The sequence below is a fragment of the Clarias gariepinus genome, chromosome 2 (genome assembly GCF_024256425.1).
Source record: "Clarias gariepinus isolate MV-2021 ecotype Netherlands chromosome 2, CGAR_prim_01v2, whole genome shotgun sequence".
Classification (NCBI taxonomy): Eukaryota; Metazoa; Chordata; class Actinopteri; order Siluriformes; family Clariidae; genus Clarias; species Clarias gariepinus.
Window position 1 is genome coordinate 45,436,989 of NC_071101.1, and position 16,561 is coordinate 45,453,549.

Here is a 16,561-nt window from a genome sequence, read left to right on the forward strand (position 1 = left end):
AGAAATAAATTTTATATATATTGTACATAGAAAAATCAAATTGATATAATAGATTTTATATAATACAATAATATAATATAATATATTTTTGCACGCAGCCCCAGTGGTCAGTCGTTAGTAAACTTCCGCAAGTCCTGCTTTTGACGGTTGGATCGCCTGTCCAATCAGCTGCTCGAGAAAGGGTTTGAAATGCCGCCGCGTCATCCAATCAGCGTCGCGCGGACGCGTGCGGTGTGGGCGGGGTGAAGTGGGCGGTGACTGTAGGGTTAGGGTGTCGCCGGTCGCGCTGGCTCCTATTCGAAGGCGACGGCGGTCGTCTGGCTCGGTCTCTTCGGCTCGCGCGCGCGCACACACACACCCACCGCACAACAACGGACAACAAAAACAAAACAACAACGGATAATAAATCTAAACAGAGCGAGATCTCGAGTCCGGAGGAGGGAGGGTGAGATGAGATGACGGCGCGGTGGTGCTGTTGGTGATAGGAACCCGGCTGGAGGAGACGATTTTTAGTTTCTGGGAGCCATTTTGTCCTGAAGTGTGTGTGTGTGTGTGTGTGTGAGGAATAAACAGGAAAAGACGAAAAGCGGCAGCGAGAAGGCTGAGGTGGTGGTGGTTTTAGTCGTGTGTGTGTGTTCGTTCAGGAGTGTGAGCGAATTAATATAGTAATAAAACTAACAGCGCGGACGGTTTAACCGTTTTCGCTCGCGCTACGAGAAACTAGCCAGGCTAGCGTTAGCTTAGCACGAGCGCCCAGGCTAAGCTAGTCAGGGAGGGAGAGAGAGAGAGGAATTCTCTGCGTAACAGAGTGTGTGTGTGTGTTATAGTTTAATTTTTCTGGATACTCTGACCGTGTGTGTGTGGATATTATTCAATCGTTGTCCAAATCGTGACACAAATATAGCTATATATATAAATATAATAAATTAAATCAGTAAGAAAGCATCATGGCGAAGAAGACGTACGACCTGCTGTTCAAGCTGCTCCTGATCGGGGACTCCGGCGTGGGGAAGACCTGCGTGCTGTTCCGCTTCTCAGACGACGCCTTTAACACCACCTTCATCTCCACCATAGGTGAGGACGCCTGCTCAAAACACACACCTTACACACAACAACAACAACAAAAATCAGTACACTTGTTTAGCTTTGGACAGACCTGCTGTAGTGTTCTGTAGTTTATTACGACATGAGGGATGATCCCAAGGGGCGGGGCTTTTATTTTATGGGCGTGTCCCATTTGTCTTCCACGACTCCTACTAAGGGTGTGAGTTACTGTTCAGAAGGTGGACGGTTCGAGCTCCTGCCCCGCCAGATTGTCGCTTTTGGGCCCTTGAGCGAGGCCCTTATCGCTGTCTGCTCCAGGGGGGGCTGTATCCCAGCTGACACTGCGCGCCCAAAAAAATAGATCTGCGTTTATTTAAGGCTGTAGGTTACTGTGTTTCTGATCAGAAGGTACCTGCTCCACCCAGGGGGCGCTGTATACTAGCTGACCCGGCGCCCTGACGCCAACTTCATGTTTTCATATTATTCTTTGGGAGTAGCGGGACACTCGGCGTACGGGTTTAATCCATTCCAGAGGCGAGTTGTTAAGATGGAAATGTGTTTTGCGAAACATCGGAGATAATACTGGATATACCGAATGCTTGTTTAGCTTTGGACAGACCTGCTGTGAGTTCTGTAGTCTATTACAACATACAGAATGATTCTAAGGGGCAGGGCTTTCAGATTATGGGATGTCTAACTTATCTACTACGGTTACTGTTAAGGGTGTAACGATCTGATATCTGCGCTTAAAATTGTTTTGTGTATAGCTATACCTCGGCATGCGAATTAAATCTGCAAAATAGCTGGCAGTCGGCTCGGTTCATTCGCTCGTATGAGAAAATCCATCATATTCACAAGTATTTATACTCTTATCTACCTATTGAGGGCAGTAGTGGCTCAAACGGTTAAGGCTGTAAGTGGTTTTCTGATCGGAAGGTCTGAGGTTTGAATCCCCCCACCGCCAAGTTGCCGCCTTTGAGCCCTTAAGCAAGGGCTTTGACTGACGGCACTGTATCTGTAAGTCGCTCTGGATAAGGATGTCTCCCAAATGCCTAAATGTAAAGTAATTATCCGTACTCTGGCTGTAGAATTTATTCTAGTTAACCACTGCCATTTTTTGATAATTCTCGTTGCATTCCTTTACATTTATAATACAGATGAACCGGTCGATCGTCCAGTCAGCAAAATCGTCTGCTTTTCAGTTTGATTGGCCGTGGCCGGTGATCAGACGATCAGCCTCAGATATAAACGATTCTGAACCGAGCGCAGAAGCTTCAGAGGGGAACAACAGAAATGTGTCTTTATAGCGTTACATTAACAAAACGCACACGTTAAAGGCCTTCAATCTGCCTTTAAAAAAAAAATTATTTTAATTGGATCGACATTAAAGGTATCGTAATATCATATCGGGATGCAACTAATTTCCATCTCAAATCAGGAGGGCGCTTTAACACCTAAAGTGTTTGACAGTGTGTGCAAAAGTGTGTGGACGTGCATCGTCACAGGAGATGAATATCAGTCCTCTACGTTTAATCCAAAGTCTTCAGCGCTTTAATAAGCGTCTCACTGTAACGAGCTCTGTTAATTGTTGAACCTTTTTTCTGATGGTGTTCCAATACTTCTGGCCTTTGAGGTGAGAATCCAAGAAAACTAAGCGTTGATGAATTTTCCAGCCAATTGTTGACTTTCGATTGAGGATGTTTGAGTTCCAGACTCTGCCGTTTACTCTCAGACTCGTAGTGATGAATCCGTGTCTCGTCACCAGTAACGATTCTTTTTAAGCGAAAAAACGTTATCATATCGGTGCAAAGTTTGTTTGTAGAGAACTAAACACTTCTGGAAGTCGTTTCGGCACCAGGTACACCTCATATCACATGAAACACTCTGCGCGCTGCTCTTCTTTCGTGCGAATCACAAACGGGGTGTCCAGCTAACACGTTCACACACACTCTAATCAGATGAGCAGAGAACAGAAGCTCTCATATGCTAATGGTTGCTTAAAAAAATCCAGATGTGTATATTCTGTAATCACTCCATTTAGGCAAACTCCGAACTCCCATTCGCACACTGTCCTCATCCTGTCAGCCAATAGGATGTGAGTGGGCGGGGCTGCTGGTTAAAAGATAATTATTAACGTATTGAGTGACATCACACTTTACCTGCACTTTACTTGGGGTTTCTTTCACCACACCAAGATAGCCAAAGAACTTTTATTATGTTGAAAGCTTATCTGAGATTTTAATTTAACATCACAAACCCAAAATAAAAAACACACACACACAGCTTCATTTTTCAGTCTGGTTAAACGTTTGGTACATCGTGCGCTCATCAGACCTCGACGGGGAAAAGAAGAAACAAAAAACTTTCCGACGGAGTTCCTGCAGAGCGACGTTTCTGGATCGCCACATGTAACTGTGGTTTACGGCGTTCTGTGGAAAGTAAATCCATAAACTCTAGGTTTGTGATGAGCGAGGCTCGGCAGGCTTGGAACACTTGCAGTCTTTCCAACGATAGGCGTGTGTGTGTGTGGCGATGGGGGGGAGTCGCTATTATTTCACTGACCTGCTGACTGTAATGTCCGGTGGAAACTGAATTTTTGGTTCTCCTGAGAACTTCTGAGTTGACGGAAGGTTTGACGGCGTTCCCACACACACGCTGGTGTTTAAAGCTGTGTAATGACGTCTGTTTGTTTTCGAAACATTTACCCTTATAATTAAATGTTAAGTGGAAAAGATTATATAAGGATTACAGATCACTGGCCTTGGATATGCGCGCACACACACACACAGTGCTCCGTTGTGACCACGGCCCCTTCACGTATAATTGCGGTCGGTTCAGGAAGGATGGGATCTCTGAGATAAAAGCTCAGTCCTTGGGTACACACACAGTACTAGTCAAAAGTTTGGACACGCCTTTTTTTATTCACTCTTACACAGCGCGTCTGATGGTCTAAAGCACGTTAAGAGGCCCAGAAATGTCACACAGTAACTCTGGACAGGACGCACCTGTGAAGTGGAAACCATCCAATTTGACCACCTCATGAACCTGACGGGAGAACGCAGTTAGCGTGCCGAGTGACCATCAAAGCTAAATGTAGCTGCTAAATTATCAAACATGTTCTTTGTTGTTTACTACAGGATTCAATACACGTTCTTTCATAATTGATAATTAAAGATCGTATTAAAGTGTTAAAGATTGACTCAGACCATACACGGTTCTCACAATTTATATGATGTAAGAATGTGTCTTTAAAATAAAGAATAAAAAAAAAAGTTTTCACTACAGATTGTCCCCGACTTACGAACAAGTTCCTTTCCAGAAGCACGTTTGTAAGTCGGATTTGTTTTCAAGTCCAACCTGTTGTTTAAGCGTTGAAATAATTGAACACGGACAAGGCTGATTCTGTGTACACACCCATCTTCGACTGACGCTACTGAATATTAATGAGTACGCAAATGCAGCGGTCACATGACGAACAAAATTACATTCCAAACAATATATAAAACCCAAACAAGAATCCCAAATTCCTTGGCAGACCCCATAAAAAGATTGCAGGTGAGGTCTCGGGTCACATGATCTCAATGCCATGGAAAGGAGGTTGGGCCTAATTAGCATACTAAAAGTACAGGCTGCACAAAACAATTTTTAAACTATATTTTTGTTCATAGATAGATGTTCAAGGCCAAGATGATAGCTGTATCACACGTCATATTAATAAATGTTGTTTTTATTTGTTGTGTAAGGTTGTATGTGTATGTATACTTTTGACTGGTAATGCATATTCCTCCATGTCCACCAAGGTACTCGAGGCGCACTGTATCACGTTTAGCGACGCCCACAAGGCGAAAAGGGCTAAGGAGTGCCCTTTTTGGCTCGTGGTGTTCGTTAAATCAGTGTAGAGTGCCATTACTTTTACTTATTTATACTACTACATTATTTTTTAGGTTTCCAGGACAAAACATACATCCTTAAATAATGTTGTGTGTATTTGGATGGCACGATTAGTGTGCATGTCACAGATTTAGGCCACGCCCCTTCGTAGTAACTGATGCCGGCGTTAAAAATATTTCCGTTGTTTTTTTAAGATGCGTTGTGAATTCACACTATCTGTACAGCTCGATCGAGCACTGAGCAAATGCCGGTCGATTTTATTTGACATTTACGAAATCCTGGTGTTCTTCGTTGTCCTGGAAACCGAAGGAAATGGGCTGGACTTGTTCAGAAAGAAAGAAAGAGAGAGGGGCTTTAAAGTGCTTTCGCAGATCATTCCAGAGTTGTTTCCATCAAGGACGAGGTTGATTGTTTTTTTTGTTTTTTTTTAAGGATTAAAAAAATGCGCTGGCTGTGTTGGATGTTAGCGTGCAGCGATTCGAAGCAGTTCATGACGATGGACCCCATGGAAGTGAACTTTAGCGGATAGCAGCGTAGCGCTCATATCACGCGAGATTGTTGGTCCTTCTGTTTCCTTTCTCCAGCCTCTCTGGTGGAGTGGCTGATACAGCTGCGATGGCTCAGCATCCTAAAATACTCACCGGAAACTCCCTCCATCCCTGGGATCGGCTTACACACACACACGCACATATACACACACATATACACACACATGCGTACATACACACGCACACGATTTATACCAGCATATTCAGCACTTTGTTTGGTCGTCGTGGTTATAGAGATGTTTTCTGCTTAGGGACTGAAATGAGCAAATGTTCTATAGTGTGTGTGTGTGTGTGTGTGTGTGTGTGTGTGTGTGTTGCACTCTGCTCCACTGGCCTTTTCGTAACATCTCCGGTTTCATCCTCAGCACATTCTGTTGCTCTGGTTGCGGTTATAGGACGAATAAGCATGCCCCTCACACACACACACACGCTGACACGCACACACGCACACTGAAGTTCAATGGTGCCATTTTACCCATCAGCCCCTCTTTTGTCATCGTGATTTGGACGTGTATGACCGGGACTGAGTTTGATAAAAATTAAAGTTTTTGTGTGTGTGTAAACCGTTAAGGAAGGAGTCTCCAGTGTCAGAGTTTTTCTTTTAAAATAATGTTGAGTTCATAAAAGTAAGAGTTAAACACCTCAGAGAGACGCTGTTAAAGTTGAACAGGGTGCAGCAGTGACTTAGTTCCATCCCGCGCCGCCGCCGCTGTTGATTGTTTTCCCCTCACTGCACAACGCGGTGTTTATTCCGCTGTGTAAAAGACACTGGTTTGCTGATGATTATGAGCAGCGTTCTTGCTTTGTTCAGCATTTTCTGTAAGGTTTGTGTGTGAGAGAAAAATGAGAGACAGACAGACACACAGAGAGAGAGAGCGCGCACTGGCGCCGTGTAACAGGAAGCGAGCAGACTGACAGATCCTGCTGTAACTGAGGTGATTGTAGAGTTTATTTTACACGTCGGGAGAAAGTGAGAAGCCGACTGAAAGCCGTGACCTTTCACTGCTAACAAAGGGTGAACTAGGGAGCGGTGTGTGTGTGTGAGAGTGATTGGGGGGGTTCACATGAACAAAGTATGAAGTAGTGATTAATTGTGTCCAAGAAGGTCTCGGGGTCTCTCTCTCTCTCTCTCTCTGTTTAACGCAGTCCGTGTAAAAGGCAAAGATGAGGATTTCGGGGTCTTTGTCTCACCCGTGACTTCCTCCGATCCTCCCTAGATCAGGCCACAGGCATATTGTGTAGTATAGATCAGATCAAAGGACATTTCCTCTAGATGAGATCTGACCGTGGATGTTTTATATGAAGTAGATCAGATTCACTGACATGTTGGGTAGAGTAAATTGATCCACAGATATCCGATGTTGAGTGCATCGGAACACGTGCACATAGTAGATTGGACCACAGACGTCTTGTACAGAGTCACGAATATGGAATAGATCAGATCCACTGATGTCTTGTGAAGCACGGGTAACTGAGGGTGGAGTAGATCGGACCACAGAGATCTTATATACAGTAGATCAGATCCACTGATAGCTTTGTGTAAAGCAGATCAGATGTCAGATATCTTGAATAAAGTATTTATTCTATTCACAGAGTAGATCGGACCACTGATATGTTGTATAGACCTCAGATATTTTAAACGTGACGCCGGTGGGGCGCGTTACCTGACGCTAGGCTGCTGTGTGTTTTCATCTATTACGCTTGACCTGAGGACCTACCGGATTACCTGATGTTTCTTCACACAGATAACGGAGTGACCAGACTACTGATATCTTCTGTTCTGCTGATTGTTTTTATATCTCTAGTGTGTCATTGGTGGACTTGTTGGAAAGAAAAATGAGCGCGTGAGAACGGATGAAGAACACAAGAAGGATACTAATTTGCAGTTTGATTTGTTGCTACGGTTAGTGTTAGCTCATCCAGTCCGGCTGTTGGAACGGTCAGTGGTTATCCACGTTCTCTTCAGGTGTAATTTTTTTTCTCCTCTAACTTGACCCTCGTGTCCTTCACATAGCGCCGCTCGGCCACGCCCCTCGTCAGCACTAAGTCTTTCCCTCTGATTCTAGCCTCTGTTTTGCTCGAGTTAAGAGTAAAATGTTCCCACATGAAGGTGTTCGACATGGTGCTGTTACTCACTTCACTCCAGTAACTCCAGAGTTCACCCCGAGAATCAGGTGTGATGATGTTATCAGATGATCAACAATTCGATTCCTTGTCAACTACTTTGATTAGTTTTTTTGGTCATGGACATGATGGAAGACGGGTTCTTTCACCCTGAGGACTGTCGCTTCGTCTCAGGGTTGTACCCAAACGCCCACGGTTCATCACTGGGTAATGATCCTCGACATGAAGGACGGAGTTCCATCTGCTCCTGGGTCAGCACTCTGGGGACGAACTCGGCAGCCACACGGCGCGTGTTCCGCTCACACCTGAGGATCACCTGGACTGTTCCTTGTCACACACCGACAGAAATTCCATTCCCGCGGGTTGAGCTCGTTGAGGGTCTTCCTGATCTCTCTTTTGGCGCACTGACTTATGAAGGTCGACACTCTATCTGACTCTGTGTGCAGTTTCGAGTTACAGGACTTGTCTTGAAACTTTATGACCCAATGTTTCATTTTAAAATATAGAGACGTATCTGGAAAACCCGATATTTGAGGGTCACGTTATCGCCCGTATACAGTGATTTCTGAGTGAAGGTACCCCCCCCTCCCCCCTTGTGTTTCATTACCGGCTCTTTCTTTACAGCCAAATCCGTTACTGGCACTGCAAGTTGACTTTGGTTTAATAAAATCTACTGTTTTATATAAAACGGAATCACAATAAAACAAAATAAAAGATTATCAGGATCCGTTTCTAAGCAACTCTGTTTAAGTAAACTTTTGTTTTATTAGTAGATAAAGTGTGCTAGTGTTAAGAATTCATCTCTTAAATAAATTTTAATTATTTGTCAATAGAACAAGAAACGATGTTTGTTTATTTATTTTATTTAGTGAATAGATTTGAATAGAAGCGAGTCTGTCTGTCTGGATTTTTATGTTCCTTTTATTTTCTCCTGTTATTTTGAGAAATCGTAGGTCAGTGTGACTCGATTCAAGATTATTGCTCTTGTTAAGATGTCAGTGTTTTTGTTTGTTTTTTGGGTTTTTTTTTGCAGCGCAGACTCTGTTTCTCTACAAGAACTTGGTTTTATGTCTCTTGATTGTGTGTGTGTTTGATTTTTATTGTGTAAGAGTGACTCACTCTTTGGCTGAATGATCTGCATATCATGTAATAAAGCCTGTCCCACCCAACCTGCAGCTGTGTGTGTGTGTGTGTGAGAGAGTTTTTTGGGATTAGGATTGAGTAAGAGTGTACATGACTGTAAGGCAGGATCTTTTGTCCTGAGGTTTTTGAGCATAAGAAGTTATACAGAGTTTACTCTTACTCACACACACACACTCGCGTGCTAATTAGGTGTCCTTTTCCCACTTTCCTCACTCTCCCTCCCTTCACACTTCACTTTGCCCTACTTGACTCCGCCCCTCACCACCTGACCACGCCCTCTCACCACAGACTTACCCTCTATTTTCATTTACAACATTTAAGCATAACTTCCATAATTACCCTCTGCCGTGTGTGTGTGTTACAGTTAACACGTTCGTTGTGTAAATTCTGTTTCTTTTTTTTTAATTACTTTTTGTAAATTTGTTTTAATTCTTTTTTATTTTGTAACTTAAAGTATTAAATTCTTTCTTTACTTTAACCGCCGCCTTCAGCGCAACGTTCGTAACATCCTCATTTGTAGTGAAATCTTTCTATTTTTGGGTCACAAAAGGTCGTGTAAGTGTTTCACTACATATCACACTGGAGATGGTGTGTGTGTATGTGTGTGTGTGTGTATATGTCACAAATAACATTAGAATCTAAAGTTTTCATCTTTATTATAGTGTTTGTTAGTTACTACACACACACACGCCACACAAAACAACCTCAGGCTGAGAGATAATTAAGAGCTACTGAGTGACACCGCTGTTCATAATCTACTCATCATTTCAATAATCATTAGATAAATCAATTATCAGAACAGTCGTTAGTTACAGCATTAAACTCCATCTCATCCTCTTCAGTACACGTCTTCATGTCTCTCTCTCTCTCTCTCTCTCTCTCTCTTAAAGGTGCTGTATTGGCGTGACAAATATTTACATTCATATCACCAGAGCTTAGAAATGAGTCACAAGGAAATAGCAAAAAAATAATAATAATTTATATAAAGTTACAGTGTAGATATTTAGTTAAAGTTGACGACTCTTTCCATGCAGCTCTGTATCGGGAATGCTGTGTCTGAGAACACCGAATGTGTTTATAATCACACACACACACTCTCTCAGATTTGATGTAGATACACACGCAATAGCTGTTTAACATACTGAGATTAGAATAAAGCAACGACAGATGTGTACATTTTTACCACTTTTTGTTCTGTTTACTTTAATCTCTCTCTGTCTCTTTCTCCTTGTGTCCACAGTCTTCACTTTTTCCCACCAGACTGAGTTCTGTTTAATTGTCTTGTCTTTCCGTCAGTGGTGTTATATAGTGTTGTGTGTTCCCCTGTAAGAGACACCACACGTCCTGAGAGAGCGAGCGAGAGTGTGTGTGTGTGTGTGTGTGTGTTTCCATTTCTGTGGATGTATATATGTGTGTAAGGCGATACCCATGACTCGTAGATCTCTAACACATGGCATGGGTGAAGTTTTAATGAGAGTGGTTGTCATTGACCCCGCCCACATTTGTACCCATGTACACCAAACCCCGCCTACAAAATCTATAGCGTGCATTCGGACAGCTAATTCGATAAACACGCGAGCCCTGAGGTTGTGGCGGTGTGAGTTTAGAATGACTAGTGTGTGTGTGTGCACCATGTGGTCGAGTGTGTGTGTGATTAGAGCATGTGTGTCACGGCGTATCGTTTCGGTTCACCTCTCAGTAGTTCATTCGGACCCTAATGTTCCTCTGATGATGAGAATAAACAGCCCGGTCGGAGTAAAGCCGCAGTGTCATGTGACCTCCTCAGTGGGCGTGGTCTGACCCGGCATGAGAGCGGTGATGTAATCCTTTAATAATCCGCACAGTCAGTAAATATTACTCAAGAAAACACAGACCAGAGTGAAATCTTCTAACAGATCGTAACACGTGTGGATTTAGTGGAAAAGGTGGGAGACGCGGCCGGAGACACAGCGGGCAGGGGGGCGCTGCACGTGTCCGAGACGACCTGTTCTGATTAAAAGCCTACAGTCTATGAACACGTCTCGGTGTCAGTGTGGACGCTCTTATCGAATTGTGTTCAGTCAGATTAAAGAAACGTGGGGTAACCACAGCACGTAGAAAAAAACATCTGTACAGCTGAACTGTGTATCCACACTGTCCACCTCGTCTCTCTGTCTGTCTCTCTGTCCACCCCGTCTCTCTGTCTGTCTCTCTATCTACCCCGTCTCTCTCTGTCTGTCTCTCTGTCTACCCCGTCTCTCTGTCTGTCTCTCTATCTACCCCGTCTCTCTCTGTCTGTCTCTCTGTCTACCCCGTCTCTCTGTCTGTCTCTCTGTCCACCTCATCTCTATCTGTCTGTCTCTCTGTCTACCCCGTCTCTCTCTGTCTGTCTCTCTGTCTACCCCGTCTCTCTGTCTGTCTCTCTGTCTATCCCGTCTCTCACTCTGTCTGTCTCTCTGTCTACCCCGTCTCTATCTGTCTGTCTCTCTGTCTACCCCGTCTCTCAGTCTCTCTCTTTGTCTACCTTGTCTCTCAGTCTCTCTCTTTGTCTACCCCGTCTCTCAGTCTGTCTCTCTGTCTACCCCGTCTCTATCTGTCTGTCTCTGTGTCTACCCCGTCTCTCTCTCTGTCTACCCCGTCTCTCTCTGTGTCTCTCTCTCTGTCTATCCCGTCTCTCTCTCTGTCTGTCTCTCTGTCTACCCTGTCTGCCTGTCCCTCTGTCTACCCTGTCTGTCTGTCCCTCTGTATAATTGCTTTGTGCCTCAGTCACAGTGACACTATAAATTTGTGCACCCTGACCCATGTGTGCTTCCTGAACGTCCCATATCTGTTTGTTCCTGCTTCCTGCACTGCTGGATTTGGTCTCTCTCTCACAAACACACACACACACACACACACACACACACACACAAACACACTTTCCACTAGGTGTTTGGGTGTGTGTCTGTGGGTGAGACATTATTGAGGTGAGACACTGATGTTGGGACGTCCAGCGGCCTCCAGGTCAGAGCTGAAGGTGTGTGAGAGTGAGTGCAAGCGCAATTTATAAATTTATCCACAGCAGTGTGTGTGTTTACTGTTAAACGTTTAGCTGTGGTTCATGTTTTTCTGCTTTTTGTCATTTATATTTACTGTTCATCACACACACACACACATGCACTGTTCAGTCCGTTTCTCCACTCCCTCTCTCTCTCTAACTTTTTGTTTCACTCTGTTTCTATTTTTGTCTCCCAGCCGTCTGTGTGTCTTTGTCTCAGACCCTCTTACCTTTTAGTCTTTGTTCCTTTTGTTCATCCAATTCAGTTTCATTCCATCTTTCTTCTGAATGATGTCACTGTAAGGCACTGTGTGTGTGTGTGTGTGTGTGTGTGTGTGTGTGTGTGTGTTTATGCACACGAGCCTTTGAACTCCCAGCAGAAGGACAGATTGAGACGGTTCTGCCGGAGCCGATGCCAGCGAGTGCCAGGCTGTGCCACACACAGTTTCCATACTGCCCCGTCAGCAGGATTTCACACACACACACACACACACACACACACACACACACACACACTAATTCACTAGACTTTGAATGCTAATGTAATGTTATGTAGGACTTCAATGTTTCTGTGCGTCCAGAGCTATTTTTGTAGGTGGTGTGTGTGTGTGTGTTTGGATTCTTACTGAGTGTTCGTGTTCCTCTAATGTTCCCTGGAGATGTGTGTAGTGGGACACCTTGGTCCTCTCACACCGTGTGCTGAGTTGTGGGAGAGAGACTGAGGGGGGGGGGTAATTATCTGGAGTCGTGCTGTCGTAGCAAAACAATCAGTGTCTTCATTAGAGACGGGAATCAGCAGGGACGTCCCGATACGATATCATCACGATACACCAGAAAAGTATCACGACTTCTCATTACAATTCTAAACAAACTTCACCAGATAAGGAGGCGTGTGGTAGTTTAGAGCACCACCTGCAGGATCACAGAGGAACTGCAACATCAAATCAAATCAACATCTACACCATAAAAAAAAAAAAAGAAAAATTGATTGAGTTAATGCGATGATGTGTGAGTGGACCCACAAAAGAATCACGACATATCTAAAACGTGCCTCCCCTCCCCCATCTTTAGTGTTTGTAGTGATTGAAAAAAACACACTGCTGATTTTATCTGATCAACAAATTGCATAGAGATGAAAACCTTCCGTAACACAAGCTGAATTTCATATCTGTCCTTTATCACCGATGGTGAACTGACTCGTTCCTTCTCTCTCTCTCTCTCTCTCTCTCTCTCTCTCTCTCTCTCTCTCTCTAGGAATCGATTTTAAGATCAAAACAGTCGAGCTGCACGGAAAGAAGATAAAGCTACAGATCTGGTGAGTGATCACGCTGAGAGAGAGAGAGAGAGACCGGCTCCGTCTCAGACGTCTGAGTGTCTGAGGACAGAAACGCTAGAGCGGATGAAATCTGTACACGTCTCCTGGCGCTGCTGGTGTGATACTTTCCCGGTTGCCATGGTTACCTGTGCGGAATGTCACACTAGCCTGAAAAACTAGAGTGAAGGAAATGGACGTGGCTGTTAAACACGCGTCACGGTTAATGTTTAAAAGCAGTGTTGTTTTTTTTAGCTTATGGAAAAATAATGTACGAGTTACTACACAGAAGCTGATTTTTAAAAATTAATTAACTTGTTTTTTACTTATTTTTTTCCGGAGCAGCGCGTCCCTGAGTGTGTTATTGTTTTATACAGTCATGTCTGATGAGTAAGAGCGTATATAGTGATGTAATTGTGTGTGTGATTAGGGACACGGCGGGTCAGGAGCGGTTCCACACCATCACCACCTCCTACTACAGAGGAGCCATGGGCATCATGCTCGTCTACGACATCAGCAACGCCAAGAGCTTCGAGAACATCAGCAAGTGGCTGAGGAACATCGACGAGGTGCGTCTCTCACACTCACACACTTGCACACACTCTCACACACACTCTCTCAGCGGACATTTCCATCCGGAGCGTCTCACAGAACACGTCCAGTCTATTTATAGCCGGATGGAACTCCAGTGCAGACAGTAAGCTGTAAGGAGATACCACCCGTACACACACACAGCAGGAACACACACACACACACATGGTTTATATTCATCGTCACGGCGTTTTGGGGCAGGAAATACACACCTGTGTAACAGGTTCCTGAAACTCTGACTGGCCGTCATCACGCTTTACTTTGGAGCTGCGCTCTGATTGGCCGTCATGATGTCTCGCTCAAAACCTACGCTCTCTCTCATTGGCCGTCACGACGCTGCTCTCGTCAAGTTCGCTTTCTGATTGGCTGACGCGTACAGTTTTTTTTTTTTTTTGTGTATGTCTACGTGTGTGATGTTTATTTAAGTGAGAGCGCCTTCATTTCTTTTGTTTCCCCACATAAAGTGTGTGTGTGTGTGTGTGTGTGTGTTTCAGCACGCCAATGAGGATGTGGAGAGAATGCTGCTAGGCAACAAGTGCGACATGGAGGACAAGCGAGTCGTACCAAAGGCCAAAGGAGAACAGGTGAGGTGTCTGAGGGGGAGGGGCGGGGTCCGAGGGGGGCGGGTCCGACTGTGACGTCAACCTGTCCGTCTCTGTCAGTCTTTCTGGCTACAACACACACATTATTATTATATACAGAGAGTATAATAGCATTTTAAGGCAAACTCGTGCAAATCAGAAAGGAGACTGTGTGTGTGTGTGTGTGTGTATGTGTGTGTGTCAGGGTTGTAATCCACCAGTCACTGAAAGAACTTGCTTCACACACTTGCATATATTTATGACGGCCCCCCTTCCTCCCCTCTCTCTGCGTGTGCGTGTGCGTGTGTGTGTGTGTGTGTTCAGATTGCCAGGGAACACGGAATCCGTTTCTTTGAGACGAGCGCGAAAGCCAACATCAACATCGAGAAGGCCTTCATCACGTTAGCAGAAGACATCCTCAGAAAGGTGTGTGTGTGTGTGTTTCACCTTTAAATAACACAATAGTAAGGGTCAGTCTGCCTGGTGTGTGTTAGTTTATTTACTTATTTATTTGTGTGTGTTCATGTTTCAGACGCCTGTAAAAGAGCCCAACAGTGAAAACGTCGACATCAGCTCCGGAGGCGGAGTCACAGGATGGAAGACCAAGTGTTGCAGTTGAACAGACCATCCCACACACACACACACACACACATATATACACATACACACGAGTGCGCGTTCACGAGCATGTGTCCACACACACACACACACACACACACACACACACACACTCAGACGTACCTATACACGCATACACATGCAGTTTCTTCTCTTGTTTCTTCATCTCACTGACACACACACACACACACACACTCCTTTCCTCCTCCTTCTTTGTATCTAACTCCTCCTCCTCCTGTCGCAATCTCTCACCATCTCTCTCTCTTTCTCTTTCTCTTTCTCTCTCTTTCTCTCTCCCCCCCCCTCCTCCTCTTCACTCACATCTGCTTTGCTGTCAGTTTTTAATTTCTGCAGACGACAAAAAAAAAACAACAGTTGTATAGATAAAAAGAGAAACCAGTCATGTTTCCTGTCGTTTATTTGAAAGGTTCGAAATGAAAGGAAAAACATACCGGAACACTTCACCACTACATTTTATTTGTATTATTATTTTTTTTTTCAAAATCAAGACAGAATCTGACACGAGGCGGCTCCTCGCCATCGCCTGAACCTTTCCTTTTTTTTTTCTTTTTCATTAATCAACAATGTATTTAAAAAGAAGAGACCTGAGCACTCATGGTGGTGTACAGTTTCTGTGGATAAGTGGTTGGGTGGGTGTGTGTGTGTGTGTGTGTGTGCGTGCGTGTGTGTGTGTGTGTGTGTGTGTGTGTCTACACAGGTGTGTTCGTCTCTCATGTTTTTTTTTCTTTTTTGTTTTGTACTCATTGTCTGGTGCCTTAACATGGAGCCATCCCTGAGCAACTCTCTCTCTCTCTTACACACACACACACACACACACACACACACAGAGTGATGCTCCCAAAACTTGCCAGAATACACACCGACATGTTTGAACCGAAGAGAATGGTGATTACATTCTCAATAACTTCACATTGTTTTGTTTTTAGTTTAAATGTTTTGATATAGTTTTTTTTTTTTTTCATGTTTGTTTTTGTCTCCTTTTTCTCCTGCATGCCATTTTTTTCTTTGGATTTAAGGACTTTATGTGCAGCAAGAAATAAGGAATAAAAAAATTAAAAGTGCACGCACAGTTCATGCACCGGGGGGAGGGGGGGGGGATTTGGGAAGGGTGTAGTCCTCTTTTGGATTTTTTTTTTTTTTTTTTTGCAGATCCATTAAAAAGATAAGCTTGTTTAAGTTACATGTTTGTCTCTTTTTTTTCTTTTGAAACAGTCACAAACATTGAGTTTTTTTATTATATTATTTTAAAAGGGAAAACGATCCTGTGAGGCCCCTGGAGTTACTTTCACTATTTTCCAATAACAAGCACGCACCTAAGTTTAAGGTGTTGGACGACTGATCAGAAGGTCTTGGGTTCAAACCCCGTCACGCACAGAGGTCGCCACTTGAGCGAGGCCCTTAAACCCAGGACTGCTCAGACACATAACGAGAGTAAAGTCATAAATATAATGATAAGAACGGCGTAAACCCACCGGGGTGTTTTTGTTTCGCTTGTGATGAAGTATTTGCCCCCTTTTTTCCCCAGTATGCACACATTTGTCACACTTGAATGATTGTGATCATTAGACATATTGTATTATTAAACAAACCTGAATAAATACGAAATGCCTTTATTTTATTTTTTTCCCCCTTAAGGTGATTTAATTTATTAACGGAAAAAAAGCTGTCCAAA

General features: G+C 44.0%; 1 protein-coding gene across 1 annotated transcript; it reads left to right on the forward strand.

Annotated features, from left to right (window-relative positions):
- The first annotated feature begins 266 nt into the window (after positions 1–266).
- On the forward strand, positions 267–15,268 carry rab10 (RAB10, member RAS oncogene family). Its single transcript, XM_053487962.1, has 6 exons — positions 267–1,074; positions 13,021–13,081; positions 13,509–13,647; positions 14,164–14,253; positions 14,575–14,676; positions 14,783–15,268. Exons 1-6 carry the CDS (start codon positions 948–950, stop codon positions 14,867–14,869), a joined length of 606 nt encoding a protein of 201 aa, XP_053343937.1. The 5' UTR covers positions 267–947; the 3' UTR covers positions 14,870–15,268.
- The last annotated feature ends 1,293 nt before the right edge of the window (positions 15,269–16,561 follow it).

What these genes read in the sequence shown, in the direction of transcription:
- rab10 (XM_053487962.1), top strand. Translation starts at nt 948, where the DNA reads ATGGCGAAGAAGACGTACGACCTGCTGTTCAAGCTGCTCCTGATCGGG. An exon ending in AAGATAAAGCTACAGATCTG is followed by an intron (nt 13,082 to 13,508) that starts GTGAGTGATCAC and finishes GTGTGTGATTAG; the next exon opens with GGACACGGCGGGTCAGGAGC. An exon ending in CAGAAGACATCCTCAGAAAG is followed by an intron (nt 14,677 to 14,782) that starts GTGTGTGTGTGT and finishes TTCATGTTTCAG; the next exon opens with ACGCCTGTAAAAGAGCCCAA.